Here is a 15,209-nt window from a genome sequence, read left to right on the forward strand (position 1 = left end):
GGCTGAGCTTTTGTTTCTGCCTTGCTGGATTTTGCCCTTTCCCTGGTATTTCCCCAGCTCCGGCCGGGGGAGCCGTGGGGACGCCAACACTGGCCAAGGCTCTGGCACAACTCCAGCCAGGGGAAGCAACAGGGCTCAAGATACAACTCCCGAAATGGCAGGTTTTCTTCACCTCTGCTCCCCAAGTGTGCACAGCTGCAGAAAAAAACCCCAACGAGGAACTCGTACTCCTGCGAGCCTGAATGTGACACTGCTTCAACTCAGAAGATGGAAACTTCGGGATCAAACACCTCCAGGTGCCTTTGCCACCAACCCAGATCTTCCCAAGCCACTGTACCTCACCGAGACATCGGAGGCATCCCCAGTCCGAGGGAAACACTGTGGCTGGACACCAATCCTTGGACAGTGAGCTTCCTTTCGTGACCCAAACGCTCTGAACCTCAGCTGAAGAGGACTCTGCAGCACCATCCATCGATCCAGTTCCCACAGAAGGTCTCATCTGCACAACTATGCACAACTTGTGCTTCCAGTTAGCATTGACTGTTCCTCCAAATTTTATAGCAAGCCTGCTAGTTCATTGAAGACTTCTTGCTATTTTTAAGAGCAGTACTATAGCCATGAGAAGGTCTACACTTCAAAAAGAGGGTGGCTGTGGGTTTTTTTAGATGTATACGTACAACAGAGATTATCTTCTGACTTCATGCTAAAACTTCCTGTTTAGAAGCTCATCAAGTAAAGAGTAACAGTAGAAGAATGGTTCTCTTTGTTATCCAAAATTGAATTTCGTGGGTTTAGTAGGAAAAGCCTTTTTGATGATCAAAGCTGAAGCAATAAATAGTAGTGGCTTGATGCTAGATCCAAAATGTACTTATTTTTGGAACAGGAGTTAAATGCACACTGAGCTCCTCCGGTACGCACAAGGGAAGGCAGGGAAGCCCACGTGCTTTGTGTATCCTTTACACAGGCCTACATTTCAAGCAGACCTATTAAATAAGTTGAAATGGAGAATAAACAAACTGAAATATGGCAGATAGACTAGAGTCTAAGTGCTTTTTCTCCTTTTACTTCCCTGTGATGACAAGTATGGGTTAACTTCAGTGAAGCTCTTATCCTCTTTCAGCTATCGTGAGCACTGGGGAAAAATAAATCACACAGCCCCAGACTCTTATTAAAAGTTACACCGTTGGAAACTACGCAGGGGGAGAGGAGGTATCCGATTTCAGTACAATCTCGGTCACATGTTATTGTTATATTGTTCAAGTAAAAGTTAAAAATCTCTTCTAGTCCAGAAAATCTACCAGATGTCCCATAAAGGGCTCCGCTGCGAGAGGAGCTGAACCACTACATCCTCAGGAACCGTGGTTTTCAAACTCGGCTGCCATAATTAACGGCAATTATCAAGTTACGATAAAAGCCATGGGCATGGGGAGCTTTACGGACGCATATCCAGCCTGAGGAATGTTTGTTAGGAACTGAACACATATTTATTAGAGCACAACCCTGAATGATCCAACTCCTGGCTATCAATTGTTCCCCTGCTATGGACACTTGGCAGCACAACAAAAGCAAGGCGGGCCGGCACGCTGCATTCGGCACGCGGCAGCACCGTGGCAAAACCAGCCACAGCAGGAGAACCTTAAAGGAGAAGTAGGAAAAAATCCCCGAAGGGAAACATGCCAGCATCCCTTGACACTGTGGTGCCGTGCTGTTTAAATGCCCCTTAAAATGCTGTGGGGTTGGGACTGGTTTAGGACCCGGAGGACCAGCACCCTAAGGGTCCCCTCCACTGCTGTCACCTTGCAGCATCCCCCAGAGAGCAGCAAAGCCCATCCACATGCTCAGCAATCCAGCACCTGGGCACAGAGGTGCCAGAGTCCTGCTCTACCACAGAGCCCAGCCCAACCACCCAAGGAGGCACACGGGGCTTCAGCAGGACGAAGGTTTATCTGTCTTCATCTTGGCTCTCACACCGTTAACCATGTCATTTCTTATATGGAAATTAAACCTGGTCCCACAGACAGGTCCCTCCTGCCCGACACACCATTCAGCCCCCAGCCTGGGATGCAGCATCAGAGGAGAAAGATGAGAAACCATCACGGCAGCCAGAGCAAATGGAAGCCCCAACTCTCCACCTGCTCGTGGGTAAAACCACCCAGGGCCTTACACAGCACCATTAAATGAATGAAAGGCTGCAGGGGTGGGGCAGTGCAAAAACCAGGACCTAATTAAGCAAAGCTTTGTTCAGGAGCTTCAATGGCATCGTAGCTGGGAGCCCTACTCATGAAAGCAGGGTTTGCACTGTAGGGCCAGGACCCAACAGGTAACACAAGCCAGACAGACTCAGCAAGAACCACCACAAAGCAGTCATCGTTCGACATGGCCTCACTGCTCCTGCCATGAAAACAGTGACGGCACAGAGCCCAACCTCGTGCCAGCCCACAGCCCTGGGGCTCGGGAGAGGTCTAGGTGGCTTCCACAGGGGACACGTGTGGCCCCGTGGCCACCTCCCAAACCTTTCCACTTGTCCCAGCACACTCATCCCATAAACACCATCTTATCACGACACGTGGAACACATGCGCCTCGGAACAATCAACTCAAAATTGCGCTTCCCCCACCCCCCCGCCCCCTTCTTTTTCCACCAAGAATATAAACCACCAGCAGCAGCAGCCGCCGCCATCTCCTCCTGCTGTCCTGCCCCACACAAGCTCCCCAGCACAGACCACGCGTGCACGAAGGCACAAACATCTGCCAACCTGAGAAGTCTCCAGGCGTGACATTGGGCGAGTTTGTAGCCTCTGTTTCAGTGTAAGACAACGTGGAATCTGATAGATCTGGGGGGGAAAGAAAGGAAAAAGAAAAAAAAAAGAGCATTTTTAGTTTTCCTGCATTTGCAAGCACTATGTGAGCATCTGTGGCTCTTCAGTTTCCCCATCATCTCCCCAAGAGAAACTCTCCACTGGGCCAGAAAGCAACGATTAACTTTGTACCTCTACCACGCAAATGCAAAGTTTGAATTGCTTCGACCACAAAAATAACTGCAGTTAAGTTGATCAAACAAGTAGGAACTTGGTGCTTACTGGATAAAGTTACATTAAGCCTCTAAACAACTCACAGTTACTATACTTAATTATCACCATTAAAATTCTTGAAGCTGTTTATTCTTGCTTCCTTCCTTCCTTCCTCTTTGCTGAAGCGAAGGAAACTTTGTTTTAACAAGTTAAGAGTCTTTGTTATTCTCTCTTGCTTACACGCCTCTAATTAAGTGCTCAACTGTTTGCTCACAGATTAACTATTATTTTTCCAATCAAACAAGCCAGTGAAGCAAATTTCAATCCCTGGCTGTTGTTTTAATAAAGTCACGTGTCACCCACTATCATCTCTCCCTGCAACACAAGCAGTTTCTGAAGGGAATTAACTCAGAAGGGGGAGCACAGGGAGGGACAACTCCTTTTTTCTGCCTCCACACCAAACAAAAAAAACCCCAAAAAACAAACACCCAAAAAATGGGAAAAAAATGGCAGGTTGTGGGCAGGTCACCGGCAGCTCCCAGGCCTGGCAGGGCAGGGACTCACCTTTGGCACGGGGCAGCTCCCGCCGTCCCTCGGGGCTGGGTGGGACAGGCAGGCACACTGTCCTGCTCCTATCGCCCTGGCAAACCCCGCCAGCCTCCTCCCTGTCGCTGCCCGACGGGGAGCAAGAGCGGCTCGCCTCCGTCACTACCCGCCCAGTGAATCACAGCCACCGACTATGGGACGAAGAGAGAAATCCCACGCTCCAGATGCGGCCACAGCTGCACCGGTCCCAGCAAGAAACCCAAAAGGGACACGGGATTCCTCCCTTCCCTCCCACATCTTTGCTCCCCATTTACTTGAGCAAGCAGCGGGCACTGAGAAAGGACGGTCAGGATGCAGCGATGCCAATTCAAAAGGTCCCCAAGGCAGTGCGCACCACGCAGGACCAAGACCCCAGGCTGCATTTTCCAGGCTCTCCAGCGGCTTTTGCTTCACACCCAGCCTACCCACCCAAGCCGCTTTTGCTAGGCTTTTCTTAAAAAAGCTTTTATAATTCACCAGGAAAAGCAAAACATCACTCTGAAATTATATAGTGCCGACGTTCAAAGAGTTTACATCTCATTTTAATACGCAGAGGAAGGGTAATAGCCGGTTCCCCCGTGGCGCAGCACAGGCAGGGCTTTATGGAAATGGCACCCAGGAGCTCCCACTCCCCCTCCACTCCATCATCCCGCAGATTACACACACAGACAAAACATGACGTCTGGTAACCTTTCATTATGCCTTCATTAAAAATAGCGCTTCATATTATTTTGGAAAATATGCATGTGCCTACATGGTAATTTGGTATGATAAACTGACATCCATTTACTTCTTAAAACCCATCAGCTGATGCTTGCTCAGAAATAATGAGCAGCCATAAAATCCCGACTTGTTGGCTTTTGCCTGACATGCCACGTAGGGTTGTCTTAGAACCAACACCAGGACTGCGCCATGAAAGAGCTGCCAGGAGATCAAAAGAGAGAAAACACGTACCCAGTGGCTTTTGCTCATCATTAGGAGACAGCCGAGAGTAGGGAGGCGGTGGAGACTCTGGAAAAACAAAACTTTACGTTAGTGCTGTGTTTGGCTTATCAACCCAACCCTCATGCTTTCGCTTTCTGGGTAGGAACCTCCCAAGGTTACAAACGCCCAATGGAAGAAAACCCGCTTGGAAGCAACTCAAGACCAAGAGTTTTCCTACTCTTTCAAGACTGGGGGTTCCACCCTGGTCTTTCAAAGTGGGCTTCACCACAGGAAAGGCTGCAGTTCTCCCCGTCCCCCCCTGCCCCGCACCCACCACCCTGAAGCACACAAACTGGAGCACGGCTCCCAAAGAGCGATGCTTTCCTCATCCGCGCTGGGAGACAACCGTCCAACCATGGCTCAAACACACACGACTACATTACAAGGACTGCAAAAGGCTGTCAGGTGCTGAAAAGGACACTCCTCTCTCGGCACATGCAGCCTGCTGCCAGCGGCCAGGTTGGCCTCAGCCACCAAAGTAACCCTGGTCCATCCCAAGAAGCCCCTGGGTGCAGGAGCGGCTGATCCCGCTCCCCCGACCTTCGCTCAGCAAAGCTCCCCAAGCGCTGGGCTGCGAGCAGCAGCACATCAGCAGTCATGCACTGAAAGTGAAGCAAGTCCTTACTAAATCAGGTCAGCTAACTAGCTCTGGCTGTCCTTGGAAGAGCCCAGACCACACGAAAGGCTGACAGAGGTCTGCCATCACCTCTGTGCGCTGTTCAAAGGGGAAGGGGGGGAGTTCCTTCTAAATTACAGTAGTGATGCGTTTCTTGAATTATAACTTGCTAAAATTGAGAGGCACCCAGCCAGCTGGGCTCTATCACAGCATCCAGCACGGGGCACCCACTCCAGTGAGAGACCGCACTGAAAACAAACGGCATCACGTTGACCCCACGCTACCGAAACAAGGGTGTGCTCCTCGGTTCCCACACAGATCCGAACACAAGGTACTGGGCCCACCGACTCCATCCCCGCTTGGGTTAGCTCCTGAAGAACAACCTCAGCATCCCCTGTGTGCCTGCCCTGGGATGGCCTTGGGTCACTTACTGCTGCTAAGAAAAGGTTGCTCATCTCCCCTAACCAAGCAAGCTGCCAAGCAACAAGATGCTCTCCTTGCAGGGCGCTTAAGAGTCTGAAAATAAAAACTTAACAGCGCCGATGTCTCGGGATGTCTGGCTGGTCCCATGCCAGAGCCAGACCTGCCGCCGCAGGGGACGCCTCCCAGGCAGCGAGAGGCGTTTTCACTGGGCTCGGCCGCGTCACCCCACTGTGAACTGGGTGGCAGAGCTGAATGTGCATGGTCTCTGCAGGGAGCCTGGCAAACCCTTGCGGAAAAGGGCATCAAGGCCCTCTCCTCGGGCTCCTGCCACCGTCCCCAGTGCCTGGTGGGGTCCGGGCACAGTCACCTGCTACGCAAACGCTAAGGAGCCCCTCGATCAAAGTGCTGCTCTCCGCAATGCCCGCACAGGGCTGGTGGCCACTCACCGCTGGGAAAACAGCCACCACTGCGGGAAAGCGACACGGAGGCTTCGCCAGTTTCTAAAATAAATGCGCAGTCCCAACAAATGCACATCACCTCCGACTGAAGCAAAAAACCTGCTGCTAGCCTCTAGCTACCTTCAGGGGAAGCACGCCCAGCCTACAAGTTTCTCTCAAATAAGTACTGCAACGCATGGCAGGCTCCCGGATTGCAAAAAACCATAAAATAACCGAAGCTCTTGTCAGGAAAGGGACCGTCAGCAGGAGGCTGGTGTCCTCCGGGATCCCTCTGGCCACGGTATAAAAACCCATGAGCCATCACCCAGAAATGCCTGGGCTGCCCGGCTGGTCCGGCGCTCGGCGAGCATCCCCGCAGCCCCGGTGGCCATGCCCGGTTGCCCAGCGCAGCCGGCCAGGCTGGCAGCCGCAAACCGCCCCCGGCACCCCGAGGCTGGGAGGACCCGCGCGGGCAGGGGGGCAAAGGGGTTTTTAAGCACAAGGGGGAGCCGGTGCCGGTGGGGATGCCAGGCCGGGGACCCCACACCAACGCCAAGGCGCATCCCGGCCGGGCATCCCGCCTGCCCTCGGGGGTGCGGATGGGCTGAGCCTTGAAGCCTCGATGTCCCGAATTGGGACGGGGGTGGGGGTGGGGTGGAAAGCCCCCACCGCCCAGCTCCTCACCTGGCCCACAGAGGCGGCTGAAGTGGTAGGGGTTGCAGCAGACAGTGGGTCCGTCGGCGACGCCGAAGCTCTGGCACTCGCAGAGGGGCTTCAGCTCGGCGGGATGCTGCAGGTCGGGCCAGCGGAAGAGTTTGCCCAGGAGCAGGTGTGGGGGGGCCGCCTGGCCCCCCAGGCGCAGCTCGGTGCGGGCCACCAGCACGCAGCCGCTGGGCATGCCCCCGCGGGACTCCACCGCCTCCAGCAGGCTGTCCAGCGAGCGCTCCTTCAGCCGCTTCAGCAGCGAGTAGGTGACGGCCTTCAGCTCCTGCTCCAGCAGCACCAGCCGCGACCGCGCCTCCCGGCCCCGCCGCTCCGGGGAGCCGCCGTCGGTCGCGCCGTCGGGGCCACGGGCGGCCAGGGCGGCGGCGGCGGGCTGGGGGCCGCCCGGCTCCCGCTCCTTGAAGAGGCAGCAGGTCACCGTCCGGCCGTCGCTCTCCCGCGCCCGCCGCGGGGTCGCCCCCTCGGCGCCGTCCCGCCGCGGCGGAGCGCGGAGCCGGGCCCCGCGCCGCTCCGCCATGGGGTCCCCGCCGGGCGCCGCCTCGCCCGCCGCCCCGCCGCGCCGCTCCTCCGCCTCCCGCAGCAGGCTGCGCGCTACCGCGCGGATCTCCGCCGAGGGGTTCTTCTCCGGGATTTTGCAGCTGCCGGTGGCTCCGAGGTCGTGGCCGCTCCTGGCGCTCCCATCTCCGCCGTCCCGGTCCGGAATGACGCGGCTCCTCCAAAGTCGCCGCACCAGCCCTGAGCGTTTGGACCTGAACATACGACACGCGGGCGGCCGGGGGTCGCGTCGCTCTCCGCCGCCGCCCCCCCGCGCCCTCCTCCGCGGGGCTCCTCGCTCCGCCGCCGGCTTTATCTCATCTCACGCCCGCCGCCGCTCGCCCGCTTCCCCGCCGCCCTGCCCAGCCACTCGCCGACGGCCCGCGGCGGGGCCGCACCGGGCAGGCGGCGCGGCGCGGGCATAGACGGGGCCGCGAGGGCTGCGCCGACGCCCGCGGCGGTGCGGGGCCGCTCCCGTGGCGGCGCTGGGGCTCGGGCGCGCCGCGCCGGGCCCTACATCGGCTGCCAACGCGGGGCCGGGAGGGGAGCGGCGGAGGCGCGGTGCGGGGGGGGCCCGGGGCAGCGCTCGGCTGCGCCCCTCGGCGGCTCCACCGTACGCGGAGAGGGGCGGGGGGTGCCGCCCGGCGGGCAAGCGGCGCCGGGGCCGCGGGCGGAGGTAAGGCGATTCCTTTCGGCCAAAAATAGTTTAAAAAAAGAAATTAAAATTGAAAAACCGGGGGAAAAAATCCAAATTTGAAGAGCGAGGGAGTGGAAAAGAAGGAAATAAAAATTAAGAAAAACGAAGAGACGGAGAGAGAAGCCGGCGAGCGGCGGCAGGGCAGGACGCCCGCAGCGCAGCGCAGGCCGGTGCCGGCACGTGCGCGGTGCGCATCCCCGGGGCGCGGCCCGTCCCGCGGTCGGGGCGCTCCGCTCCGCTGCTCCGCTCCCGCCGCCGCCGGGTCCCCGCGCTGCCCTGCGCGCGGCTGCCGGGGCCGCCGCCGCCTCCGCGCCCGCCCGCCCTCGCTGGCTTTTGTGTGGCCGGGGCGCGCGCGCAGGGCCCCTCGCGAGCGGCGGCGCGATTGGCTGCCGCCCATCATGTGCCAGTCTAGACACTTTGGCGGCTCCGCGCGGCACCGGGCGTTGCGCAAACACCGGCTCAAGTTTCCCAACCCTTAAAGGGACACGCACCCCGCCGCCGCCGCCACACACACGCACACAAACACACACGCGGACCCGGACCCCCCCCCCCCCCCCGCCGCCGCCCCGCCATCCTCCTCCCCAGGCTTCCAGCGGGCGGGTGGCCCCGCGGGGACCGGGAAGGGGAAAGGGAAGGGCCGGGGGGGGACCCCCGCCCCGCCGCGGCCGCCCCGCGGGAAAGTAGGTCATGGCGGCGCGGCGGCAGCGCAGGGGTTAAGGCCGCTCCCCCCGCCGGAGCCGCGGCGGCGGGACACACCCCCGCGATGTATCAACTTGTCCGCCGTGGCAAAAGTTCAGGCCCGGCGGGCGCCCATTGGTCCGCCTCCGCGTGACGCCCTGCCTCGACGCCGCTCATTGGTCCGGGCACGGCGCCGGCACCGCCCCCCCTCTCCTCAGCGCGGCGCGGCGTGCCCGTGAATGAAAGACATTCCGCGGGCGCCGGCGGCCGCGTTCCACTGGGTCTCTGCGCCCGCCGCCGCGGGGGCCCAGGCCGGCGGGGAGCGGCGGCCCCGTGGGAGGTGCGGGGGGGTGCGTGGAGGCGGCGCGGCGCCGTGTCCCGCCCCGCACGGCCCGGTTGGCACGGCGGCGGAGGGAGGGTGCTGCTGGGGAGCTGCGTGTAGGGACAGGGACACCCCTCCCGCCTCGAAAAAATACTAAAAAATAACTAAAACCGGCTAAAATGGCGATTCCCGCTGACCCCGCTCCCCCGCGCGGCCGGTCCCCGGGCGCACCAGCCGCTGCCCGTGGCAGGGACACGCTCGGCACGAAGCGGCTACTGCGGCCGGCCCCGTTATGGGGGCTCCGGGCTTCGCTCCGCCCCGCGCAGGCACCGCGGGCCGCGGGGGGCCCGGCCTCAGCGCATCCAGTGCCGGGAACCTGCTGCCGGGGGCATCCGCTGCGAACCGGCCGTGGAACTTAAGCTCTGGCGAGCGAAACCACACCGTGGCAATTGATTTCCCAGCAGCTGACCAGCTAGGGAAAAGGGAAAAAAAGGGAAAACCAAACACCAAAAAACCCCAACACCAAAACCACCACCATAAAAATATTTCAACCTGCAAATCGCAGCCAACCTGAATGTCCATACCTTTTCTCTTGGCATCTTTGGTTAGCTCTTGCCATCACGGAAGGCTTACATTCACATTTCCCCAGACCGGCACTAACGCACCTAAGAAATTAAATACAAATCCATTTGGTTAAGTCAGTCCAGCTTTTTATGGCAAATACAACTTGCGTGCATCAGCTTAACGTAAGGGATTAAAAAAAATGCTCCATTTAAAATCGATACGTGTGTGCCACTGAGGTTTGCACCAACATCATTACAATACGTAAATGAGGGTTTTGCCTTCCAGGTGCCTTCTGCCCCTACTGACCTGCAGGAGCAAGGGCAAAGCTCCTTGTCCCCTGCCCACCTAAAAAAACAACAACAAACCCACCTTTTTGGGGGTGGTTTTAGGAAATGTGCGCTTTGCCTTGTTAAAAATGCAATGTGAAAAATGATACAAATCCTTTAAGGGACCTGCTGCCTCTGCCATCGGGTTTCCTAACTGCTGCGGATGGGGGCTTGATGGTCCCGTGCAGCACTGCCCTCCCACCAGCTCCCTCCCTATGTCGAAACCAAACCGGGCATAAAACCAGATGATGGTATTGGGGTACCAACTCGCTTCGTGTGGAAATAATGTCCCATGACCTCTGGGCTAAAGCCCAGCGCTCTTACCAACCTGCACAGCTGCGACATTTTACACCTATCTCACGGTTTAGAGCTATTTACAACAGTCAGCCAGCATCCCACTGTGGTAGGTAAATGCTATTAGCCTGTCTTCACGTTAGGGAATAAAGAGAAGTTAAAAGGCATGGAAAGGCTACAAAAAAGATTCAGCTTCAGATGTGGAAGCAGAAATCGGGATTTCCTGGATGTTGGACCCAGGTAGGATCCCTGCCCATCCCCTGGCTGCTCCAGAGAGGTTCCAACGCTTGTTTAAAATCCACATCAACCGGCCTGTCCTGCATGACCCCAAAATTTACCTCCCTAAATGCAGCTGATGCTTTTCTTCCCAATATCGTATTTACAAACTGTCATCCAAATTATAGTAAGTCACCAATGTGCAATTACCAACATTTAAATATATATAAATCTTAAATATAGCACTGTTTAAACTAAGGATAGGTCATTTCAGCAAGCAACGTATTACTGCTTATCCAACGCTATACAATCATGGTGCGTGCTATATGGCAGAAAGAACAATGGAGCTTTCATGGGACGCGGGGTGGCCGCCGGTCTCTGTGGGCACAGGTATGCGATGGAGAAGTCCTGGTTTCACCCAGTGCCATCCATGTCAGCTCTTGCAACAACAGCACATTGTTCCATGCTGTTAACATGGGCAAGACAAACAGAGCGCTCAATTGTACTTGTCATAATGCACATATAATTTATAGTAATGTTGGTTATTAAAGGATTTCTAGTAATTAACAGCAATGTGCTCTTTCACTGCCTTTTTTCCCCCCCTCTTTTTTTTTTTTCTTCTTTTTTTTTGCCTGTCATAACAACAAACATTCCTGGGAGATGCTCTGGAACACATCCTATAGATCTTGGCACAAAAGCTGAAGAGAAGCTTTTGAAAGCCTGCCAGTCTTATCTGACATGGATCTCCCAGGTAGTATATAAAGCCAAATCCTCTTGGGCCCAGGAGGACCGTGGGTGGCCAGGAGGGCACCGGCACCAACCTCTTCCCCAAGCCAAACTGCAGCTAGGGTGGGGGGACAGGGGCCAGCACTGCCGTTGTGTCCGTGCCAGCATGGTCGAAGGTATCAGCAGAGCCCAAACCTGCAGACACAGACCACTGAGCTCTAAGGTTTTGGTAAGGAAAAATAAATCTCATGATTATTCTGCTTTTTTGTATCTCTGTCTTTTTATATGTTTCATGATTTTCTGCTTTTTTTTTATCTCTAGTATCTTATACGTTTCCGGTCAAAGAGAAGGATGCGGAGGTTAAAATAGAAAATGAGTAATTGCCATTGAAACAATGTTTTAACAGCTCAATTTGTAGGTTATTCTAATGCCTCGAAAATGGAGTTGAGACAGGGACGGCTCTGACTCAATGCTGAGGGGCAGTGAACACTGCACCCCCCTTTCACCGCCTGGGAACGGGGGCACAGAGCGCGTGAGCCTCGCCAGAGAAACCATGACAAAACTGCTGCGCCAGGGAGAGGGGCTCTGCCAAGAACTAAAATGCCTCATAAAACCAGGCTGGTTTTGCTGGAAGCTGATTTTGAAAGGAACCAGAGAAAAAAAAGTTTTGACAACATCAGAATGTCCCGTTTCCTTTGTTTTAATGACATGGCCGTGATTTTCCAGTTCAAACCGACTTTTCATTTTACTCTTGCAAATGTTATATTCTGTGCAGTAACACACTGTGATAGGACTTTGGACTGTCTTCAAAATGGAAAAGTTAAATCAGAACAAGGCATTTTGATAAATCCAAAGTTAAAAAAAAATTATGTTTGAAAAATTTTCCTTTATGGAGAATTTCACAGCCGTTGGACTCCACGCTCCCAGACTTTGGCGTCTTGAAACTCTTCATGCCGAGGATGTGACCCCACCCCCATCTGGGTGCGTGCCCCCATCCCATGTAGGCTACAGCCATGGCAAAGCCCATCCCGGCTCCTCCAGGCTCACGTCGTAGCGACCCTTTGCCACCGCTCCTGGGACACAGGCGAGGGCATGCGTCAGGGGAATGCAAGGGTTCTTTCACATCATCGTCCGCTGAGTTAAGACCTGGGATTTGCTACCTTCACATGTTTTCCAGTCGGCAGTAAATGCAGTTTGCAGATGGCTCTGAGATAGCCTGAGGTCAGTGGTTTGCACAGACTGCTCCGAACTGTGCGCGTGTGAAGGTAGAGCTGAGCCTGGGTGCGGTGGATTCACCGGCGGGAAGCACAGCTCCCATCCCGCCAACCTCGCGCCCCGAAAGTGGGTTTGCATGTCCCACTGCAGCAGGGCTTGCAGGCGGAGCCTGCACACTCACAGCCTCATCGCACCCAGTCCCTGACCTGCTTGAGGCAACTCTGCTGTGTGTGTCACTGCGCTGTGGCCACCGCCGGTGTGGGCAGGCAGGTTGCCCAGCTGGCAGGGGTGGCAGGCACCCACACGGCTTCCTTGCCTGCATCCCCACGGGGAACAAGGCATGTCTTCTCCCAGAAAAGCTGGGACATCACTGCACAACCCTCATCCCTGCCAGGAGATGCCCAAGTCAGTGCATTTACATCCCGACACAGCAGTACAGCCAGGAGGGTTTTGCACTAGGGAAGTTTTCACTAGCATCCTTCCTGCAAGTGGGATCAAAGTTTCATCATCCAGTGACCCCATCCAAGTTCCCACCAGATCCGGTGGCACCACGGTGGGTGCTGCGTTTGCTGCCCAGGGCCAGCCTGTCCCACGGGGCCCCAGCGGTGAACCGGGGCCACGGCAGCCAAATTGCTTAGGGATGAGTTGAAATCAAATAACCTCCAAAATTTATCAGAATCAGGAAGGGGGCGGGGGAAAAAAGGGACAAAATCCAACAGAAATTCGCCAAATACCGAATTTCACTGGACCTGAAATTAATGTTAATGGGTTAATGGAAACTCCACAAGGCAAGAGCTGCTGAGTTTCCAGGCTTTTCAAGGCCCTTCCCACGAGTATCTGCTGTGGGTGGGGACAAGCTGACTCACAGTTTCCAGGGCTGTAGTAACATTTCAACACCCCGGCACTCCAGCCTTGGGGACTGATGGCAAAGAGCACATTCCCAGCAGAGTGGTTGGGAAGTTTTTTGACAACATGATTTCTTGTGTCAGAAAACGTCAGTTGGGCAAAACCAAAACTTTTTTTTTTTTCCTTTTTGGTAGCAAACTACCGGTTTCCACAAAGTGCTGCTTGGAAAGGTTACCTGGGCTCAAGCCTGGATTTCTAGTCAAACCCACAGAAGTAAAATCATCTCCCAGAAGATCCTCACCGGTGGGCGATGGCACCCATCTGTGGTGGACCACCACGCCAGGAGAAGCTCCTTGCTTGGAGTAGGGACATGGACTCTTGCATCCCAGGAGGAGACTCAGCTCTATGGGCAATTGCAGCCCAATTTCTTTAAATCTCTTCCGGATGGATCTCGGCCAATTTGTATAAATAATCAAGCAGTTATTCAGGGAGAAAGAGTCCAACTTTAACACTGGAGATGCAAGGACCCATGTAAGATATGGGGTATTAGGTTCTCTGGTTTGGGTTAGGACGAACAAGGACAGAACCACAAGTCAGGCCAGTGCCATGAGTGCAGATTATCCCCCTGTGCTGCTGCTCGCATTTTGTAAGAAAACAAATTCAAGCCATCCCAGTAAAGTCCTGCTGCAATCCAAGTAAAGCACTGGTGTCCTGGGTTTGCAGGACAGAAAGGCTGCCTTCATCCAAACCTAATGCCAACTTCCACAGCAGAGAAAGGTGGATTTTTCCCCTTAATAAAAGCTGTGTTTCCATCTGTTGTGTGCTGCCTCTCTCTCCGAACACAGCCGGGGGACCTTATTCAGTCCCACTGCCCTGCGGTGTCATTTCACATTCAGCCAGAGACAATATTCACACACTTTCTTCATCTGAAAAATACAGAACAACAAGAAATGTATCCTTGCCATGAAGTTCGTTATTACATATACCAGGCAGCGAGAAGTGAAAAGAGAAATTTTTGGGAGTATTGCAGAAGGTGCGTCTTGCTCCCAGGGAGAAGCTGGCTGGGCTGGACCGGTGGTGGCTTCACAGCCTGAAGTCACTTGCTGCCAGCCTCAGCGAGAGCAAAGGATGCTGAAGCAGAAAGAGCTGTGGGGTGCAGCTTCCCACGGGATCCAATCCACAGAGAAGACACAGTAGCAAATAACGCAGCAACGAACACAGACCTCTTATGATTTCCAAACCATAAGCACCTGCTGTTTCCTCTAGGCTGAAATGCAATTCTTCCAATGGGAGAACAAGCCAAAGGGACACCTTGGGTCTTGTGTCAGCCATAGGGCACATGGTGAAACACGGAGCAGGAGGAACATCTTCTCCTGTAAAGACAGGAGAATGGTGCTGAAAATCCCAGCTGAGAAGACCACTTCTCTCCGAGCAGCCTCAGACAGACACCTTCAACAAATCCAGCGTAACCTCAGCAATCTGGACACCGCAAAGGATGAAGAGCTCCATGAAGCGTGGTGGGTTTCCCTTCACCGGCGTTCTGGGGAAGGCAATCGGCAAGTGCGTGCTGCCGGCAGCCCATCCAGCTTTCTGCTGGCCGCCCGCGCGTGGCTGCGGCTCAGGCGTGCAGCAGGTCCAACCAGGCAGGCACAAACCAGCCAGGGAAAAAGGAGAAGCCGTCGGACTTGAACCAAACCCAAGCCAAACTTCTTCTGAGGTTCAGCAAATTTCATGTCAATAACTTTTATTCCTCCTCCAGCAGCCAATACATTTCCTGAGCGTGGGCAGCATCAGCAATGCGCACCGCTGTCTCCCACACGAGCCCGTCCCCTGGCCAGCCAGGCAGAGTCTCAAATTGGATGAGATCTGCTTTATCAGCCGGTTCCTGCTGCCTAATCAAACCCAGCTCTCAGACCTCCAGAGCGTCCCTGTACCACCTCCTCAGGCTCTCCCCCTCGATCCCATGCAATGTTCATTAACTTGTTAACATCCCCGTGCACTTGTCTGGAAGGG

General features: G+C 55.3%; 1 protein-coding gene across 1 annotated transcript in view; it reads right to left on the minus strand.

The window, feature by feature from the left end:
• The window catches only part of SMAD6 (SMAD family member 6), a 45,957-nt gene extending 37,437 nt beyond the window's left edge, over positions 1-8,520 (minus strand). The window contains exons 1-3 of the mRNA XM_037395218.1: positions 6,740-8,520; positions 4,550-4,606; positions 2,756-2,833 (exon numbers count right to left, since the gene is read on the minus strand). Coding sequence (XP_037251115.1) covers positions 2,756-2,833; positions 4,550-4,606; positions 6,740-7,535 — 931 coding nt within the window. The 5' untranslated portion in view covers positions 7,536-8,520. The remainder of the gene's footprint in view (positions 1-2,755; positions 2,834-4,549; positions 4,607-6,739) is intronic.
• Positions 8,521-15,209: the final 6,689 nt, after the last annotated feature.

The sequence above is a fragment of the Falco rusticolus genome, chromosome 7, assembly GCF_015220075.1.
Source record: "Falco rusticolus isolate bFalRus1 chromosome 7, bFalRus1.pri, whole genome shotgun sequence".
Classification (NCBI taxonomy): domain Eukaryota; kingdom Metazoa; phylum Chordata; class Aves; order Falconiformes; family Falconidae; genus Falco; species Falco rusticolus.